The sequence below is a fragment of the Sphaeramia orbicularis genome, chromosome 6 (genome assembly GCF_902148855.1).
Source record: "Sphaeramia orbicularis chromosome 6, fSphaOr1.1, whole genome shotgun sequence".
Classification (NCBI taxonomy): Eukaryota; Metazoa; Chordata; class Actinopteri; order Kurtiformes; family Apogonidae; genus Sphaeramia; species Sphaeramia orbicularis.
The window spans coordinates 40,798,177-40,820,497 of record NC_043962.1 but is presented as its reverse complement, the minus strand read 5'-3'; the positions used below and the strand labels follow the sequence as shown (position 1 = coordinate 40,820,497).

At 35.2% G+C, this 22,321-nt stretch overlaps 1 protein-coding gene across 1 annotated transcript in view; it reads left to right on the top strand.

Moving 5' to 3' along the window:
• Nucleotides 1-22,321, top strand: part of ptpn9a (protein tyrosine phosphatase non-receptor type 9a) — a 75,963-nt gene that overhangs the window by 25,227 nt on the left and 28,415 nt on the right. Inside the window, exons 2-3 of the mRNA XM_030137089.1 lie at nt 1,403-1,546; nt 16,051-16,140. Of these exons, the coding sequence (XP_029992949.1) occupies nt 1,403-1,546; nt 16,051-16,140 (234 nt within the window). The remainder of the gene's footprint in view (nt 1-1,402; nt 1,547-16,050; nt 16,141-22,321) is intronic.

Sequence of the window (22,321 nt, the reverse complement as noted above, 5' to 3'; positions counted from 1 at the left end):
AGTTTTAAAGAATGATTTACCAAACAACTTTTATGTCAGTACTTATGAAATATGGACTAACATCTTTTCCCAAAAGTCAGCTCTCCCCTGCATAACATTACCACATCTACTGTAGAAGCTGTGGTTCCCTACAAGTCAACTTGCTAGTAATACCATAATAATCTATAAATAATGTCAAGTCTAAATTTTCTCTTTGGGCTAATGTGAAAAAAAGTTAAATTGCATTCTAAAAATATTTACCTTTACAAACTATCCTGTCACAATAAAATGTGAGAAACCTGAACAAATATCAGGGTTCTCGCTAGCGTCATTGAACGTCAGGGCCCCCGATGCTGAGATTTGACCCACGATGCTGTCTTTCAACCAGCGTAGCGGTGTTTTTTGTGTGTGTGTGTGTGTGTGTGATTGTCCAGCGTAATGATAATGAGATTTGAATTTGAAAAAATACATTCCTCTGTCTTGGTGCAAAGCACTGCAGACAGAAAATGAGAACAATATAATCAACACCCCTTTGTGTGACTTGTGTGACCCCTTTGTGTGACTTGTCTTACGCCCGCCTGACAACATCACTTGCCTTACGCTCATTCCCATCAATAATTATCATTCACAAATTGAAAAAAAAACAGTTTTTGCTTTTGATCATTGTTGTAACAAAGACAAAAACTTGGCTTCAGTTTCATTCCTCAAAATTTGCCCCTCAAAATACAGGAAATAGTGTTTCAGAGAGTTATAAATTTCAAAATTTTCCAGGGGAGGATGCCCCCCGGACCCCACCCCAACGCTATGAAAAAATCCTAGTGAGAACCCTGAATATGAACAACCTGAATTTTGTCAAGAAAAATAAGTGGAATTTGAACAATATTCTGCCTGTTACAAATGTTTTGTTTCTGTAAATTGTGTTAATAAGAAGCTGAGACATAATGTTGTTGAAATTGCAGTTGTTTTTTTAAAAAGATATTTCACGGTGTACATAGTTGTTCACGTTATTCACATTTTCATAAAATAATGTAACTTTTTGGGTACTGAAAAATTTTGTTTGACCATGTTGTATGGTTCTTTGTTATTTAATGATTCTACGTGCTCGAAATAAAACTAAACTAACTAACTTTCAGACTGAAACGAAGAGAAACATTTGGATTGTTATTTCTACATTATTATGTTATTATTTTACTGGTCCGGCCCACTTGAGTGTGACCCCTGAACTAAATCGTGTTTGACAGCCCTGCTCTAGAATAAGTGTCAGTGTGCTATCGTCAACATCTTACTAGGCCATAAAATCGAGGCCGCAGATAGCACTTCCTCAGAGGATGCATCCAGTTTAAAGCTCAGTTTCACTTCCTTCCTCTCTGACCCTTCAATTATGGGAGTACAAAGTTTGTGACCACATCTGTGTCTGTTTCAGGCTACCAGGCAGTTTCTGGAGGAAATCAACAAGTGGACCAGTCAGCATGGAGTGTCACCACTGTCCAGGGAATTGGCCGTCAAGTTCCTCATGGCTCGCAAGTTTGACGTCCTCCGAGCCATTGAGCTGTTCCACAGCTACAGGGTAAGAAAACCAACTGGCATCTGCGAGTAAGGAAGCAACAGTGGGATTTACTGCGGTGTAGCATCTCTGACAGTTACATTACACATGCAAACCTCTTGAAAACAGCTGAACACATTTCAGCAGATGAAAGACACTGCATTTTGTTATGACTACAGAGTCTGGGAATAGATTTTTAATGGGTTTTCTTGGCGGTCAACTGCCATCATTTTACAGATTTGCTATTATGTTTACATTTTAACTGCACACAGACTCACAAACTTGCATTCATTTGATCTTTGTTTGTTAGCTTAAGTCTGAAAATATAAGATAAACAAAATAAAACTGACACAATATATGCCAGACATGAGATATGTTAATACAACGTTATTAATCTTTTTATTTAATCTTTATTTAACCACGAAATATCCCATTGAGATTAAGAACCTCTTTTATAAGGGAGTCCTGGCCAAGATAGACAGCAGCAAATACAACACAGTTACATTATGACGCAATTAAAATGCATATAACAGACACATTCGACAATAAACAGTTAATAAAAATAACATTTACAAGCAGATTAAGAAAAACAAGTACAAGTTATAGCTTTCTTATTCCAACTAAAGCTAAGACGAAGGATAAGTGGTGTAAGTTTAAGGAAATACTGACGAATTAAGGGCAGTGTTTGAATACAGAGGAAGAGATCCCAGATTGATGGATTAATCCGTATGGGAGATTATTTAGTGCCAACAGAATGTTTTACAAGCGATCAGTATTAATAGTATTTGGCTCCAACAGATGATGACTAATAGCAGGGTTCTCAACTGGAAGGAATGACTATGAAGGAAAATAATAGCTCAAAAAATGCTTTAGCTTTGACTTAAAAGTTGATTTCAAGTCATCCGGTTGATAACTTTAAAAGACAGTTAAATCCACATTAACTGCAGATTAATCAAGTGTTGATTTTTGTTATTATGTCGGCCTTTAAAAAATATGTAGTTTTTTTTCCAATGCAAAATCTATTAAGGCAAAGACACACCAACCCGATTTTCGGTGGTCGGACGTCTTCGGGCAGTCTGGTGAGGTCGGTGACATGAGTCTGGTTGGTATGTTCGGTGGGATCGGCCATCGTTAATGCTGTCTCCAGTCTTTTTGGCCGATTCAACATGTTTAATCGGGCACTACCCGTCATTCAGTCGGACCAGTCTGATTGGTGGAGGAATAGCCCTTGACTAGTGAATCAGTGAACGACCAGTTTCCATGTGAATACAGCTATGCCAAGGTACTTCACACTATTATTGTCTGCTATAATAGTCCATTCACTGCTCATATCATATCTGAATGAGTGACAGTCAGTGTTGCCTATGGACTTCATTCATTCCAGGAAGAGAACATCGTTAGCATTGTTAGCATAGTGCGATTTCTCCTTAGTTTTCGCCTACAACGTCTTTCTTCTTCCACAAGAAGAAGTTCTAGAGCTGACAACACCAGTATCTTCTTATTACTAGCCATCCGTTCAACAAGTACAACAACCCTTCTTCTCAACACTCTCTGTTGACAACAATGACTGACGACAGCGAGCTCTGAGTTCACACAGATGTTCCGCATTTTCCGGTTTTATGTCTCGCACAAGCGCAGAATGTACGCCGAAGTCGGTAGTCGATTTGATGAGTTCTACACACTTTTTTGACCGTGTCGGGGAGACGGAAGCCGACTGATAGTCAGGCTACCTTTTCTGGCAATGATCAGCAATCTGGTTGGTGTGTCTTCGCCTTTACAGAACATTTCAGACAAAGGGTGGAGTTAGGGATGTAACGATATGAAAATTTCATATCACGGTTATCATTACTATCGCAATATTGTTGAAATTGTGCTCAAAATGTTGAAAAAGTACTTATACACACTCTGAAATAATTTAACCAAGTTGTATTTTGAAAAATAAATAAATAAATAAAATTAAATAACAGGCACAATGTACTTTCTGTTGCAGAAACATTAAAATATTCACATGTAAACAATCAAATATATAAATGTACATTAAAGATGTCACCTTATGGCCACTGTTTGACCATTTTCCATATCCAGTTTGAGTTTGTTTTTCATAGATAGATAGATAGATAGATAGATATTGCCTGGAGTGCTGCTGCTTCTCCAGGACATGAGCAGTACCATTAGTTTTCAAAGTGCAGTGATCAAACACGGTTATCATGATAATTCGAATTTAAAGTGTAATTCTAACCGTCAGGAATTTTACCGCGGTTTATCGTAATACCGGTAATCGTTACATTCCTAGATGCAGCATGGATAATTGATTTAAGGGATAACATTTAGATTAGAATAAATGAATGGATGCTGTGTCATGTGTAACACATTTGATCATTTTTAGCTCATGTCCATGAGCTGCTGTGAAGGTGTTATGTCGTCTTTGTTAGCAATTTCTTCAAATGTCTACTGGTCAGATTTTTTTTTCAAATTGTATATATAGCTTCCTTGGGATAACGTCTAGAAATTTTTTTCACAGTTTTGAGATATTTAGATTTTTGAATTTTTGGCAAATTTTTTAAACATTAAAAATGCCGCTTCACTCATATTGGGCCATATTTTTGATGACTTGAAGTGCTTACAGATATCAATATAGTTACCATTGAGCAGGAAGTCATATATGGACTTTCATTTAATTAGGTGAGTTCTCCTCCAGTTAAAGTACCATCCACTTCTATTGAGAGATTGATCTCTTGTATCCAGACCACAAGACTCAAACATAGAAACAGAACCTGACAACCTCAACCATTCAGCTTGGTATTGATTCTTGATAGAACATGCCGATGAGATACAGGGACATTGGTTCTGTTTTTTCTTTATGAATTCTGCATAGTCACAACCTGACATGGCCTACATTAGCATCATCATCACCAGTTTTCTTATTAGTTAACATTCAGATAAATGATAATAATAAATATTAATAGAAGCGAGTAAAAAGGCTGGTATTTCTAGCCTGGCCAGCCATCCGGTTTTCTCAGTGTATAAGATACTCAGAAAACAGTCTGGAACTGGTCCATTTGCTGTGAATTATGCCTGATCTAATTTATACTGGGCCAACCACAAGTCTTGGAGGCAGGTGTTTTGCAATATGCCATACGCACCGACTTCTTTTTGTTGCGAGTCAAAGTCAATTCCAAGTATGGAAATGTCTTTACAACTGGTGTCAGTTGTTTGATTCAATAATAAGGACTGAATTACAGATTACACTCTGTATTCTTAAAAGACTGATATCTTGCTTTTTTAAATGGAATTCTGCATTTTAAAACATTTCCCTGTGGTCTACATGCTCTGCTTGGGTCTGAATTCTTCATTAATTCAACTCCACAGGTCCATCTTCAACCCTGTTTCTGAGTAATGACACCAGAAAGGTCATTTTGAGCACTGGCCCTTTAAATGCAAATGAGCCACTTCACATCCCAGGTTGCTGACCGCGCTTTCAATCCCATTCAGCCACTTGTGTTCGTAAATACAGCAACTGAAAATTTTTGGTAATCTGCTTGAAGCTTGGACTTATTTTCAGTATGGACTACGACCGCTGATGTTGACAAACAATTATGTCGTACTCTGAGAAATGTTTGTCGGAAGTCTTGACCTTATATGTGCAAATGTTGTGATGATTATAAAACATAAATTAAGCAGGGATTAAAATCTATTGTAGAAATCCACTTCATTTTTGCTGGAATTAATATAAAGATAGCTTTGCGGCACCTGGAGGGTTCAAATTCAAACTTTTTGAACTATTAGGGTCCAAATACACAAATAAATGAACCAAAGACTAATAAAAGTGGGTTTAGCAAAATATGACCCTAGGGTGGTCCAAAAAAATTTTTGTTAAGATTCTCTGGATTAGAACCCTGCATTTGGTTCCATATCTGGCCAAATTACCGTGGTCCAAAATTTTATGCAAATTAATTCATATTTAGAGGTTGCACAAGACACGTGAAGATTGCTCTATATACTATAACATAACTAGCCAAATGTATAAGGCATATTAGAATATTTTGTAATTTTATTCTCAAAATCAAACTGCAACTCACATAAAAATGTTACTTAGAAAGTCCAGCAACCACTGTTGCTTTATTAAAATTACAAAAAATGTTCCTGTGTTCTTTGACAACTTGGAGCCAGTACTGTTTGTGATCTTCATTTTTTGTTCGGCTACAGTTGAAGTCTTGAATAAGCTCCACCCCTCTTTCAGCAACATCATTGACAACTTTTCTGGAATGCACAATTTTAGCATCCTTCTAAAAGTCTTCAGCATCAGCCCAGTCTTTTGGAGGAATTCTGAAGAATGTTTGTGGCAGATCCAAAGTTTCAAAGAAACGCATGGTGCTGGTGGTGACAAAATCACTGATCTGCTTCCCTTCATAATCTGCTTGATTAAGGGCATCCCAGCGCTTTAGTGGAACCTCTGAACCTTCATTTTCCATCATGTTGTGAACCATCAGCTGCTTCTGCTCTTGTGTCACACTGGAGTCCAAGAATGCCAGGCCAACCAATTCTTCACTCAAGTACCAAAGATGACGGCCAAAAGCTGTTAAGATGAAGCACTCAGACCTTGGTTTTGATAGTACTGCTGCTTCTCTTAGCAGGTCAGCTCGGCTATGCTGAAAATGTAAAATTAGTCAATTTCAAGGAAACTTCCAGCAACTTGTGCAACCTCTAAAATATCTCCTTTTTCTTCCAAATTTTTTCCTAAATCATCTTTTGAATGCCAAAACCTAATCCAGGGTTCTAATTGAGGTTATCTGAAACTTTATTTTTTACCATGATTGTTGGACCACCCTAATTCCACCCCTTGAAGTTTCTCTAATGGGTTAACTCGATGCCTGTTAGTCCCACCTTCATACAGTCTACTCTCGTTAAACCGCCCGCCGTTATACCGCCATTTTTGCTCACCGCCGACCAAAACCATTGCACAAAAATCCCCAATGCATTATTCCATTAGCTACCACCATTTCCGCCTATCGCCATCCGCCAGCCCAGTTCCATGCACAAACAACACTTATACCATTGATTTCCCGACCGTTATACCGCCAGCGTGATTGCCAAAGAGTACACATAAATTTTAACAATGCACTGAAACAAACGCGCCAGACGCTGATCGCGACAAGCTACGAGTAGGTCTACGGAACGGCCACCGTTCATTTATCGCAGAACACTCAGTAGGTCAGGATGTCGGGAAGAGGACGTGGGATTAAGCCAAAGCCTCAAGATGATGGGGTGTCATTTCCCGACACGGTATAATAATGCTTAAAATGTTTCCCCACTTTAAATGATCCCTTACAACATAACAGAATCAAGATTTATTTAGAAACGCAATTAGAACGGGTTAACGGAGGCAGCATAGACATCATATAGTAAAGACATGCACATTATGGACGCAACCCGTTGTAACGCCATTTTCGCTATACCGCCAATTTGGCCGTGAACGGAAGTTGGCGGTATAACGAGAGTAGACTGTATTTGGATTCCAGACAGATTACTTATTGAGAAAGACGGATGGCTGGCCAGGCTGTGGTGTTTCTCCCATATGCCCGATTCTCTGCTCAAGGTCACAAATGGGTAAAAAGAAACTTTGTCATGGCTTTTGTCAACAGATGGATTTGTCAAATCCAACTGTAGTCCACAGCTACAAGCTCTAACATTGTTTGCAAGTTAAAGGAAATAGATGATGTCAAAGAAAGGAAGTGAAATTATGTAAAGAAAATGTTTTAGTTAGGAGGACTGTTATCAATCTGACTGTTCTTTTCAATAAAGGAGTTTCCACTTTTCAGAGAGCTAAATTTGGAAACTTATCTCCATCATCAGTTTAGACATTTTCTGTTTCTTACATTACCCAAAGGATGTACACCTACGCTGGAACAATCTTCTCTTGTCTTTCTCAGTATAAATCAACTATTGTTTCCACAGAACTAAGTCTTATTTGTAATGGGGATTATGACATAACTACAAAGGTTGTTTTCCAGTTAATGTGACAGTTTACTTCATTTCTGACACTTGATGATAAGAGATAATGGTGTCTTTATCATATGTTTCAGTTATTTTTGTTGCATTTGCTGCATTTACATTAGTACTCTAGAGTCTTATTGTATTACATATAGCTTTTTAAGACAAATACGGAAATGGTCAAAGGTACGGGACACTTTTTCACTGAACAGATGCATCAGAAACTGTCACATTACAATAAACACCTTCATTCACCCAAAGAGTTTAGCACTTATCACAAAATAAGTGTTAGTACAAAGGATGACTGGTGGATGTGGCTGAGGATATGAAGTTAGAAAGAAAGAGGAACATGTAATTTCTTACACAAGCTCCGAGTGAGTCATTAAATAAAACCTAATAATGACACTGCATGTGCAATAAGAGGATGCTCTGTTGTGTATTTTGAACATAAAGGGTAAGAAAATCAAGTTCCTCAGTTTTTTTTTTTGTTTTTTTCAGTATTCTCTGATAAGGCGTTCATCCTTGGCCCGTGTCCCACCCTCCCACCTATTTTCAAGAAAACCAGCACAGTAGTTTTTATGTAACTTTGCTGACAGTAAAGCAAACCAGATGTGTGTTAAAGCAGAACACTACAATAGTGATGTTCTTATCCATAATAAGTAAAAATGTTAAATGTTAACCCTTTATAGCAGTGGTGGCTGCTTGTCTTTCAGAGAGGGGAAGCTCATTGTCGGCTTACATAAAAAAAAAAAAAAAAAAAAAGTCAGGTTATTTAAACATAAATTCGCCCCTCTGTTCCTTTTTAAGAAAATGGTCAGTGATCTTATCGTACCAACTAAACAAGAAAATGTTGAAATTATGTTAAAATGAAACAAGGAAGTACAATGAGTGTGTTTTATTTACAGTGCAAGAAATGAACAAGTGATTTCGTAGTGGTTTCTCTCTTGATTTCACAGCAGAATGCACGACGGTATTAAACTGAACTGTGTCAGCGAAGGAGTAGATCTCAAAATAGCTGTCAATCAAATGGGATTCAGCCTTTCGACTGATCCTCCAATCAGCACGTGGAAGCCCAGCGTCCAGCCCGGCCGAGCTCCGCCCACAGCTCCATTCACCCCATGAGACGCCAACCGTCCGGGGGCGGGACAACATCGTGGCATTTATCCAATTACCGTCTAGTTTTGAGGTGATGAAAAAAACTGTTCCACTCAGTCCCATTGAAGTGCATGGACGCTGAGCGTCTACGGACAAATGCACTGAGCAGAGATCGAATGAGAAAACAGCGCAACGGGAATGTATGAGAAGTGAACAACATCGAGTCCGTTGGTTCGTGATAAAGCTGATTCTGAACGAACTCGCCTGTGAGATGAACGTGTTCTAACACATTTGTAGTCAATGAAATGTCAACACAACCGTACAGATTTGACCATTTAATTTGAGTAATTTTAGGGAAAGCCGAGCTTGCTTTGCAGTCCATGAGAAATCACCTCTGCTTTATAGGGCACTCATAGAAATACTCTGAAATTAAAATTTTCAACCTTAGTGTGGTATTAGAGGACCTAACAAGACTTTTTACTAATTACTTTTGTGAAATTTTTCAAAATTTTATGTTATGTAGAAAATGAAGGTCAATGAAGTAACCATGTTTGGTTCCTTCTGTACGTGGCAAAAAAAAAAAAAAAAAAATCCAAGAAGTAAAAATAAAAAAAATACAAGAAAAACACATGTAAGGTGAAAGGAATATGTATTTTAGAACATTAGAACACCACTTTTATAACATTAGACCAACATAAGTGCTGATCCAGACCCCTGTCCACATCCACATTCTCCCTTTGAACATCATTCCTTACATTAGTACCATTACTTCATGGTACCTAACAAAGCAGGTACACTCACTGTTCATGCAGAGGTGGACCTTACAGACCCTGTAGACCACATTGGACCTGAAACTGTTGACTCACTGTCTTCACTGGAACTGTTGTTGTCACTGTCTTATAACGTACGTGGAAACTACCAAAAATAGTCACTTGCCCGATAAAGTTTTTTTTTTTTTTTTTTCTGGACAGTGTATTAAATAACATCTCTACATTTCTGCTGAACATCACATTGTGTGTCCTGTTTGTTTCATCCAGTACATTCATCCCATTCATCACATCTCTGGGGACAAATGTAAAGCAGATCCAAATGTAAAACACTGTGATATTTATAGCAGCTAGATATACTGGATATGTAAATGCATATATGGAGTGTGTGCAGCAGCTGAGAACAAAACAGGTGGAGTTTGAGCACTTCTGAAGCAGAGCATCGGCGCATTATAGATGTAACAATGTTCACCATGTGTCATTTAAATAGCAGATGGTGACCTTGGTTATTTTACCGTTAGGACAGGAAAAGATTATCAACATTAAACCCCCCCCCATGGCAGTGGTAATCTGAAAACACAATCTGAAAATAACACAGATAAAGAGTTATCAATCTATGTTTGTATATACCAGGGGTAGGCAACCTATGGCTCCGGGGCCACGTATGGCTCTTGGGCCCTTTTCCAGTGGCTCAATGTTTGTATGTCGAAAAGCAAAAGAAAATGAATGATGCTTTTTTTTTTTTTTTTTTTTTTTTACACATTTTGTTATAATTGTCACAACCATAAAGTGATTATGACATTATGCAGTTGTATAAATGTAGACCATACTCCAAATGTCTTTTTTTTTTTTTTATAGTAGTAGTAAAAGCAGATCACTTTTTAATTTTAAGACACTGAAGGTATTTATCTGTATTCTTTTTTTTTTTTTTATTTAAATTTTTATTCAAAACAGTCTCACAACATATTACGCAGGACATCACTAATACAAAGGGTACTGTTCTCTTTTTTTTTCAGATAAAGGTCAATATTCATCTGTAATTTTCACTGCAAAGAAAGTCTTCACATACCAGTTGATTTTTGAATGGAAATAGTGACAAATGTCACTGTTTTCTTTCGTTCTGTAATTTCTTTGCAGTTCTGTAAATGCACTGAAACTTTAATGTATTCTCTGCATTTTCTGTACAAACTAATCCTAAAGAGCTTCTTAAACAGTTACCACTTTGAGGAAAGATATAAGGATATCTTTTGGCTCCAGACAGTTTTATTTTTCTGTTTCTGTCCTAAAATGGCTCTTTAGATTGCAAAGGCTGCCGACCCATGGTATATACATAAATGTCTGCTTTAAGTTGAATTCTCAAACCTGACCGTCAGGAGTTTAGTAAAGTTCAGAAAAGGTGAATTTCCTTCACTAAGTCGGGTGTTTATTTGTGCAGTGAATAGGTGTCTTGCTCATTAATGAACGCCTTGAATGTGACTTTGAGCTGGATTAGTCTCCCCCGCTACGCCACAGTTCATTTAACTCGGTTTAATGCTACATCAGCCCTGGAATAGAGGCAGGCTGCAAGTAATTTGTCAGAACAAACTAAAGGAGAAAGTTTCCAGTTCTTGTTCGGTCGGGGGTGTACAAACAAAATGAGCTGGCATTCGAACAAAAGTGGCCAATGGTGTGAGTAGGACTTGAAAAATCTGCCTGTGTTTTTGTATTGTACCATCAAAAGCTGGTACAAAGCTGTTGTATGTCAGTAAACATGGCAGAAATGTGACAAAGAGATGCTTATGTGGATAACACAACATTTATGCATGGTAAATCCAATAAAAAAATCTAATGAATACCTACTGAAGCAGTGTGACAAAGTAATGAGCAGTCATAATTCTCATATCAGGGATCTCTTTTGTGGAAATGTGAGGCGAAGATTTTGCAAAACTCAATAAATATAATGTTTTTGGATGTGCATTGAACTGCTGCTATTTCATTAGTATATGTTTGTGGTTATGCTCATTTGTACTCCTTTATATAGCAACGATTATGTAAGGAAGTGAAAAGTCAACATTTGACATGCAAAACCACCCAGTTTTCTGAGACCAGCATCTGGCACAACTCACATGCACTGTTTGTAGGACAAATTTAATAAAGAATTATGCCGAATCTAAATTGGTGACAACTAAAGCCCAGTTTTCTTGAGAACAAAAATTAAGATCATCTGATGTTGAAAAACAAGCCAGAAACAATTAGTATTCCAGGAACAGAATGTGAAAAGTTCATACTGAAGGGCTGTTTAACCCATAATGTTACATCTGGTTTAATAGTTCTGCTAAAATTTGCTTAGAGGTCTTATTTGTGTATTTGTGCATAAGAAATCAATATAAGTGAATCCCCAAAGGAACTTTGTGTTGGTAAATGCAAGTTATTCAAATTTACAGGATTTCAGTTCTGTTGCAACATGTTGATGGTCATATGAACTATGTTTTCAGGTCAAAAATGTCCAATTTCATCACAATTAATGCTATATTTTCAGGTCACAAATGGCCAAGTTATATTTGAACTGAAAAACAAATATTCTATTCTTTTAGATTCCCCATTTTTTCTTACAAGATTCTATCCTACATATCACGTTTTATTTTTACAGGTTCAATATGGAGTATGGTGCTGATCCATCCTGCTTATGTTACGCCAATACATACATTAAGAATCCAATCTAATCCAATCCAACTTTATTTGTAAAGCTTTACAACAACTGCAGTGGACCAAAGTGCTGTACAGAAGAATAATTAAAACCAAAATAGAAGTATAAAATACAGAATAGACTTAAAGACATAGAAACTGTACAAAAACGAAAAAAAAAAAAAAAGAAAAAAAAAAAGTGCTATACAGAAGAATAAATAAAACCCAAATAAAGAGAATAAAATACAAGAATAGATTAAAAAGCCATACAATTGAAAACAACAATATAAATAAATAAACAAATTAATAGAATAGAATAGATAAATAAGAACAATAAACCACTACCAAATAAAAAATATAGAATAAAGATGTCACATGTCACTTTTTAAATCAACAGTTTTCTAATAATAAGCATTTTTATAAAGAAACAACAATTCTATATTGTTATTTACTCTTTAGTATGATGATAAACTATACAATAAATAATTCTGATCCTAGTTTTTGCACAGGGATCATTTGTGGAAACGGTGACATGGCTGCCGAGCATCAGTATGATGGCATCTGTAACAACCATGTCACATCCGTCCATTGCCACATTTTGTGTTTTTGTGTCAGCTGTTATTGTTTTAGATCCACAATACTAACATTTATGAATAAGAGGAGAATTAGTGATAGTAAATATATAAGTTTATTACTAATAAAGTACTGGTACTGACCAGAGCATCATGGGTAATGTCACGTCCGTCCACCAGCAAAAGTTTTCACATACACGTGCAATATTTCTGAAAATATAGCTTCCACTGTCAAATAATATCAGTAGTCTGTGCACAAATGTATTAGCATTATTTCAACACAGTCCTATGCATTTCTTACAACTTCTTTTTATTGACAAAAATGGCCACTCATTTGACCCCCTAAGTAAATTTTAGCCGGATTATTTCTGACATTTTCTTTTTAATTCTGTACTTATATTTCCTACATACAGTATTCAAATTGTATCTTGTTTTACAAACGTTCATACATACATTATAATGTCGTTATAATTTTGTTAAAACAACAAAACTTGCTTGTCCACTTTTTTTTATTTTAATCTTATTACAATCTGACACTTTTAGTTACTTATTCATGTTGTACTATATTATTCTTATACTCACACTACTCACTTATATGTTATTGTTATATAGTTTCATGTTACAAAAAATGAATATTAGAGTAAAAAATTTGTTGTAAAGATAAATTTGCACACGAATGGTGAAAACAGATATCATTACATGAGAGTTTCATTGACAGTAGTTTACATCTAATTTGATATTTCTCTTATGTTTATGATCATCCTAGTTTTGTAATGACAATGGATTTGCATTATAACATAAAAATCACACTCAAGACATACATGTGGTGGGCAAATTAAAGGAAAAAACCCCCTGCAGAACAGCAGATTTTAAAGCTGTATACAATATATTTCTTTACATTTGCATGAATGTCAGTAACAGAACTGGTTTATGCCAAAAAGTTGCTCTTTGACGAATAAAATCCATGTCGATTGCCAAGAATATGTTGAATATGCAACCCAGAGACCTTTAAACTCACTCACAATCCCATATATTTGCTTTGAAGAGGTTAAAATATCAGCGTTTTTGTATAATTTCTTACACATGCGTTATTTATTTATTTTTACAGAATAAAACACCTCATCATTGGCTGCCCTGAAACCCCTGAAGCAGCTCATTCATCATTCATTCGACAGTGTGACATTTACTCAGTATTCTGCCTGTCCGTCATGTCGGGGTCACGGTTGAACTTGTCAAAGATTAGCTTTTGTTTCAGTCACATCAATCATGTTACACCATTATGTCTGAGTGCAGACAAAGCTCATTATGTGCTGAATTGCTGCCTTCCTGTATTGTGCACCCATTGTGTATTTTTAACTGCTCTTATATTTGCATGCGCCTCTCTGTCCTTTTATGTCTTCAACCAACACCGCTCCAGTGTTAAAAATGAAACCAACAACAAAGAATTAATCGATAGAGGGAGTGTCTGCGCTGTCTTCTTTGTCAATGGAAACGACGGCATGAAAACCAAACTCTCTATTATATTCAATTTGTATCAGTCAAAGAAAATATTTGATCCCAAAGACTCAGTCCATTCTATCCATCGCTGTTACCTTAGGTCAGGGGTGTCAAACTCATTTTAGTTCAGGAGCCACATTCAGCCCAATATGATCTGAAATAGGCTGGAACAGTAAAATAATAACAGTGAAAAAAGGAAAATAACAGTATGAGAGTGTTTACATCTACAAAGTTTCCTTTAAATGTGAATAACATGAACAACCTGGAATTTCTTAGTAAAAGTAACAATATTCTGCCTCAGTTTAGCCTTGACACGTGTCCATCGAGGTTATAATAGTTTTGGATTTTTCATTCTAGTTTAGTTTTATTTAGTTTTGACTTTTTTTCTCTAATTCAGTTCGTTTTAATTCGTTTTTAAAGCAGGTTTGCGAGTTTTTATTAGTTTTCATTGTTTTCTAAATGCTTAGTTTTAGTTTCTTTATATCTTTTATCTTCTTTTCCGTCATATTCAAAGAAATCCCAGACAGGACTCTGCTGCTTTCTCCCAACTTTAGTCTCCATGTTTCCAGGTAGAGTGGGGACCAGAAGAGGACTCTAAACGACAAGTGACAAGAAGTGACGGACCGTGAAATACCGTTTGGTGCCGCTAGCTAAAATTGTTAGAGCAAAATAAATTGATTTCGTATCAATCCGACATTGACAAAAACAAAGGGAATTTTATCCATAATTTTTATACGTTTTAGTTTTGTAAGCACACAATACAGTTTCAGTTAGTTATCGGTTTTTTCTTTTAATTATAGTTTTTATCTATTTCAGTTAACGAAAATGTTTTTTCAATTCTAGTTTTCGTCATTTCGTTAGTTTTCGTTAACGGTAATAACCTTGATGTGCATCACAACTTACAGATCACAGTGAATCTACAAATGCACAAAACATTTATTAACAGGCAGAATATTAGTAAAATTGCAGTTACTTCATTGAAGACATTTCAGGTTGTTCATATTTGTTCAGGTTATTAGCATTTTGTGTGAAAGGATAGTTTGTAAATGTCAACATTTTTATAGAACTGTACTTTTTACACTAAAACAAAAGAGAATAATTTGGAGTTGTCATTATTTATAGGTTATTCTGATAGTATTTTACTGTTCTGATCCACTTTAGATTACATTTGGGATTAGTTTTACCCTACATACAGCCCACAGGTTGTATGTTTGACCTGTGAGACTTAGGTACTGTGAAGGCACCACAGAGCTTTTTTATTAAAATAAATAACTTGGTAAATTACATGTTAAAAGGAAATGACACCCTCCAGATTTGGCCTCGAAATGTGTGTGAAAGGATAGTTTTTAAATGTCAACATTTTTATAGAATTGTCCTTTTTACACTAAAACAAAAGAGAATAATTTGGAGTTGTCATTATTTATAGATTATTCTGGTAGTATTTTACTGGTCTGATCCACTTTAGATCATATTTGGGGTTAGTTTTACGCCACTGATGATGTTTTGTAGCAGTAGTAATCCTTATCTGATTGTTCATATCTTCAGTATAATTTTTCATTTCAAAAATTCATCCCACAGGTTGGATTGGACCCTTTGGCAGGCCGGTTTTGGCCCACAGGCCGTATGTTTGACCTCTGAGACTTAGTACTGTGAAGGCACCACAGGGCTTTTTTATTAAAATAAATAACTTGATAAATTACATGTTAAATGGAAATGACACCCTCCAGACTTGGCCTCGAAATGTGCTCAGAAAACTCCCACACAAGCTCCTTGGAGGGAAAAAAAAAAAAGAATGGAAACCTCACAGAGAGGATCCTCCTGGCAGGAAAGTCAGGCGTATAATTCTATTGTTCGCAGAGAGGAATTCACCTCAAAGTGACGGCCTGTTATTGCCTGACTTCACCTGCTGTGGTCTGGGTTTTTTTTTTTGTTTTTTTTTCAGGAAACGCGTCTTAAAGAAGGAATCGTCAGACTTCAGCCACAGGAGGAACCTCTGCGCTCGGAGCTGCTCAGCGGAAAGTTCACCGTGTTGGTAAGAATGTCTGGATATTCAGTGTGTATGTCAGTAAATCATTGGTTTTACCGTTTAGGACACTGTAAAGAAAACAGTGAACATGAGAATCTGTTTTAGGGCGAAGTCAAGGGAAGGTTAACATCTGGTCAAAAAAATTTAATTACAATAATCTACCTCAAACTTATATTTTTGGGTCTGTAATTACTTATAGTTTCAAGAAAATGTATTTTGAAATGAGAAAAAAAAAAAATTTTTAAAATTTGAGGAGTTTTATGAGTACAAATGTTTCAAAAGTGACAAAGTTTTGTGCCATCATTCAGAGTTTATTTCATAAACTCTCATAAATAAACTACATTTATTCCAGATACATTGGTATTTGACATATTATTTATGTCATATTCTAAACACACAGTGTTTAAAATGAATAAATGCATATATCTATGCAAAATACATTTGGATATAATGTTAATATTATTTGTACATTGTAAATATTGTAAATAAATCTACATGATATTGATAATTGAAATTTAAAAAATGTTTAATTTGATATTTACTTTTGTTGTCCATCCGTGACGCTGCCATTTGTCAAAACTCTTGCTATTTAGGTATGATCAAATATTTTTTTCCTCTAACCAATTATTAGGTTGTAAAATAGAGGGTTTAAGGTATATATTGAATACATTTTAGGATGAAAATGTCAGAGGAACTTCACTTTTGAGAACTTTGTAATTCTTGCAAAAAATGGACATTAATTGTTTGTCCATGTGTGACAGTAGTTTTTGATATTTTTCATTTAAAAATATTTGAAACTAAATTTTGCCCTTTAAGTGTGTTTAAAATGACATTTAGACCTTTATAATTATGTGTAATGTTTGTCTTAAACCTGTCTGGTTCAAAAGTTGTGAATCAAAAAGTAGTGGACTGTCCATCTGTGATGCCCTTTACCTCACCCTTTTGTAAACCTGTTTTCGAAACTTAAATGAGTCGAATGCAAAGTAGAAATAAAAAAAATAGGCTTTTTTTTGCTGGTAGTAACAGTCAGTTGAAGTAACCATGACAAAAATGGAGAAAACAGGTCAGGTTTTGTGGTTTGTTTGTGTTTTTACAAAAATAATCATACTGTACCTGAGAATTTCCAGGAAATATCTTGTGACAAAATTAAATCTAGATGATTTGACAAAATGTGACCACAAGAGGGTTCAGTAGTTCAACTTATTATATCACTGTAATTACAAGTTATTTTTAAACTGCCCTTAAAAAAAACTTTTGTGGCTATTTAAGCATAGACTTCAGGATTTACAAGATGTTCTTGAATGCAGCATTACACTTGTCAGTGTGCTATGCTGTTGTTTATCTAGAATTATGTAGATTCTAGAGTTTACAAGGTGCAGTGAATGCACCATGAGGTCGGTGTCAAACTGGTACACAGAGGCAGCAAAACAGAAGTACTTTACCTGTAAATGAGACCGAAACACAGTTCAGGCCATCAGCAGAGTCTGTACCAGAAAACCATTAGAGTACAAAAATTTACCCTTCACTGGGATGAACAGTGTCAAAGATTTACTCAGCTAATCGCTTCATGGATGTCACATTTGTTTCTTCTGAGCAATAGGCTATAAGATCTATCCTTATTTAGCAGAAAATGGAAAATTTCCTTCTAATTATTTCTTACTCTAAAAATTCTGCTGGATAAAACTATGGTAATACTTCTTCTTCTTCTTCTTTTCTCCTCTTCCTCTTCCTTCATATTGTTATGACCTTATTATAAATTTATCCTGTGATTATTAAATTATTACATACATATATAATATATAAACATACATACTACATAATTAGCTATTTATTATTATTATTACTTTATTATTACCACCTTGTTACTTGTTGTTACTACTAGTACTTTACAATGTGCATTTGCCTGTTTTTTGTTTGTTTGTTTGTTTTTTTCAATACTATTTTCTTTTTTATAGTTATTGTGTTTCTATCTTCTTGTGGTGTTTCTTGTGTGTATTATCCGGTGTTTGTGCTGCTATTAGAACCTCAGTTTCCTGAGGGCTCTGCCCAAAGGATCAATAAAGTTCTAATCTAATCTAATTTAATCTAATCTAACCTAACCTAACCTAATCTAACCTAACCTAACCTAACCTAATCTAATCTAACCTAATGTAACCTAATCTAATGTAACCTAATCTAATCTAATCTAACCTAATCTAATCTAACCTAACCTAACCTAATTTAACCTAACCTAATGTAATCTAATGTAACCTAATCTAACCTAACCTAACCTAATCTAATCTAACCTAATGTAACCTAATCTAATGTAACCTAATCTAATCTAATCTAACCTAACCTAATCTAACCTCACCTAATTTAACCTAACCTAATGTAATCTAATCTAACCTAATCTAATCTAATCTAATCTAATCTAATCTAATCTAACTGAGCCGAATCTAATCTGATCTAACCTAATCTAACCTAATCTATCTAACCTAATCTAGTCTAATCTAATGTTATCTAATCTAATCTAATCCAACCTAACCTAATCTCATCTAATATAACCTAATCTAATCTAATATAACCTCAATCTAATCTAATCTAATCTAAATTAATCTAACCTAATCTAATGTAATGTAATCTAATCTAATCTAACCTGATCTAATCTAACCTAATCTAATCTAATTGAAAACTAAGCATCTTTTTGTAACAGACTCATGTATTATTAGTTAGATCTAAGACTTAGTTCTGGTCTATCATAGTAAAACCAGGCCCAGGTCTTTGTTGTATCATGGAAATCTGTGATATTTCAGGTCAGAGTACAATCTTAAAACCAAGCCCTCAGAATTTGGCCTTTTGGGCCTTTTTAGAGTGAAAGTATTTGACAGAAGCCTTCCTGCGTCAGATACATTTAGTCATTTGTCTTTTATGACCATAAAAGACCCCCTCTGCACACACACACACACACACACACACATACCACCACTCTCCTGCGTTTCCCCTCTTTCTTCCCCTCTGACGTGCCACAGTGGCATTGATGTTGCACATCCTTTTGTCTGACGTCTGAGTTCTCCAGCCTCAGCAGCGGGCTTCATATCCTGTCTGAAGTATTTTTAGCCGCTGTGCCAGAGAACGCAGGCTTATTTGCTTACAAAGAACAGCCCCAAAGTGCCTTCAGACTTTGGTGTGGTACAAGTGAAGGAGCCTTTACTTCTCAAGACACCGGCAGCCTTCACCCTGATCGTGTTTGACGTGAAAAATATGTTGTGTCCATCTTAGGGGAAAAAGAGCTATAAGAACCAGCATCATATTTGACAGGACTTGCTCCTCCTGCTGAATTGCTGACAGCCTTTTTTGGAGGCGTGCCAGCAGCCGGTATATGAACCTAAGTGCCCCCCTGTGGTCAAAGTTAATCCTTCATTTTTATATAGATTGCATTTAGCATAAATGTTATTATTATTCCATAGGGAGACTGGTTTGCTGTATTCATAATAAAAAAGTGAAACTCATCAAGTGCAAAAAACACTATGCTGTCCTGCAGTGGTAACAAGAATATACACATGTAAACATAAACATTTGTGCGATACAGGACGAGCGATAAAGAGCATTTTGTCTCTGATACAACTACACCAAGGTTCTAATAGTTTAGGATTTTTCATTATAGTTTAATTTTATTTAGTTTTGACTTTTTTTTTCTCTAATTCACTTAGTTTTAATTAGTTTTTAGAGCACGTTTGCTAGTTTTTATTAGCTTCTGTTATTTTCTAAATGCTTAGTTTAAGGTTTTTTTTATATCTTTTATCTTCTTCGCTGTCGAATTCAAATAAATCCCAGACAGGACTCTGCTGCTTTCTCCCAACTTTAGTCTCCATGTTTCCAGGTAGAGTGAGGACCAGAAGACGACTGTAAATGACAATTTACGAGAAGTGACGGACCATTAAATATCATATGGTGCCAGCAGCTAAAATTGCTTGAGGGAAATAAATCGATTTCGTATCAATCCGACAGTGACAAAAACGAAAACAAAGGGAATTTTATCCATAATTTTTATCCGTTTTAGTCAGTTTTGTAAGAACACAATACAGTTTCAGTTAGTTGTCATTTTTTTCTTTTAATTATATTTTTTATTTATTTCAGTTAACAAAAATGTTTTTACAATTCTAGTTTTCCTCATTTCGTTAATTTTTGTTATTGATAATAACCTTCAACTAAACATGGGTTTTCCATAGATTTTTTTTGGGAGGTTGGGGCTATAGGGTTTGGTGGACTTGGAATGAGATATATAATTGGACCAGATTTTATTTTTAACTCATAAAGACCCAGTGATAATTTTGTGGCAGCTCCCAAATTAATTTTCTCTCTATTTAACTTTTCTTAAGTGATTTATCACCATTTATTATAATATTATCTTCTGTTTTTTGCCATTTTCACTGTGATTCATGTGTTTTCCAGTGTTTAATTTCCTACATTTAATTTAGATGTTTATGAAAGCTCACAGTAAATTCAAAGGTTATTATATCAAAACAGAGAAAACTGAAGAAAAAGTGGCTTTTTCAGTCCAATATATCATTAACTGAACATACACCCAGTGTCTCCATCCACTGTCATTGATCCAACTCCGTGGGTTTTACTGGTGAATCAATGTTGTAGAAGATGACAGTGTTTCTATGGTAACTACGGAGCCTCTGAATATCCAAATGGGTCATATCTGATGACCATGAAAAGACGACAAACTGCATTTTACACCAATTATTTACATGAATTGATAGAATTAATGGGTCAACATGTATTAAACAGTTCAGATCAGTAGATGCTTTCGGTCACCAGTGGATGTTTGGGTCTTTATGGGTTAATTCCTTAATTCCTGACAACTTTCAATCTTTTAACCCCTTTAGCCCGTGGGCCGAAAAAATTATATTAATATTCATCTACTATAAAAATATAATCAATCGGGACAATGGATGTTTTTTTCAATTTTTGCTCGAAGTTTAGACCCTAATGTTAATAAAAGTACATCAAAAGTGTATTTTAGTGCAAACTTTAATGTTCAAACATGATTTTTAATCTTTGTGGGGTGAAATATATGCTATTAAAAATCGCCTGTTTGTTTTTTGTTAGCCCTGTCATATTTATCTAGCACTAAATAAATAAAAAAAGAAGAAATGTAAGTTTTTTCAGGTTATCCACACCTTTGTTTGGGAAGGGACAGTTGGTAAATGTAAATAATTTCATAATTTAATATTTTTTGCACTAAAACAAAGACAAAAATTTGCAGTTGTCATTATTTAAAGCACAGGTGTCAAACATGTGGCCCAGGGGCCAAATCTGGCCCGCCAAAAGGTCCAGTCCGGCCCTTGGGATGAATTTGTGAAATGCAAAAATTACACTAAGATATTAACAATCCTTTTAGTTCAGGTTCCACATTCAGACCAATTCAATCTCAAGTGGGCAGGAAAAGCAAAATACTATCATAATAACCTATAAATAATGACAACTCCAAATTTTTCTCTTTGTAAATGTAAATATTTTCATGTATTTACACTAAAACAAAGTGTAATTTCACAAAAAACATTAATAACTTGAGCAAATATGAACAACCTGAAATGTCTTAACCCCTTTAGCCCTATCAGCCCGCCCGCGGGCCAAAAAAGTTATATTAATATTCATCTACTGTAAAAATATAATAAATCAGAACAATGGATGTTTTTTTCAACTTTTGCTCAAAGTTTAGACCCTAATGTTAATAAAAGTACATCAAAAGTGTATTTTAGTGCAAACTTTAATGTTCAAACATGATTTTTAATCTTTGTGGGGTGAAATATACGCTATTAAAAATCTCTGACACGAACAATTAATTTATGCATATCATCGTCAATCCAGCCGAAAAAAAACAGGCAAGGATAAAAAATTCTAATTTCTCTTTTAGTTTGTTACAGTTTACTCAGGCATAGTAATAGATACAATATTTTAGACAATGGGAATAAATTCTGTGAGGTCTCTAAATGTCCATAGACACCAAGAACATCCATATGAACCTTATTATTGTGAAGTAATTCTTCATTCACTTTGGGTATGTCTTTTTAGGTGTTTTTCCCCTGAAAATATGGTCAGGGTTAAACAGGTTAACTTAAGCTAATTTGAAGCAAATTATTAAAACAACTTAAGCCATAAAGACCTAGTGCTATTTCTGTTGCAGTTCCCAAATGAA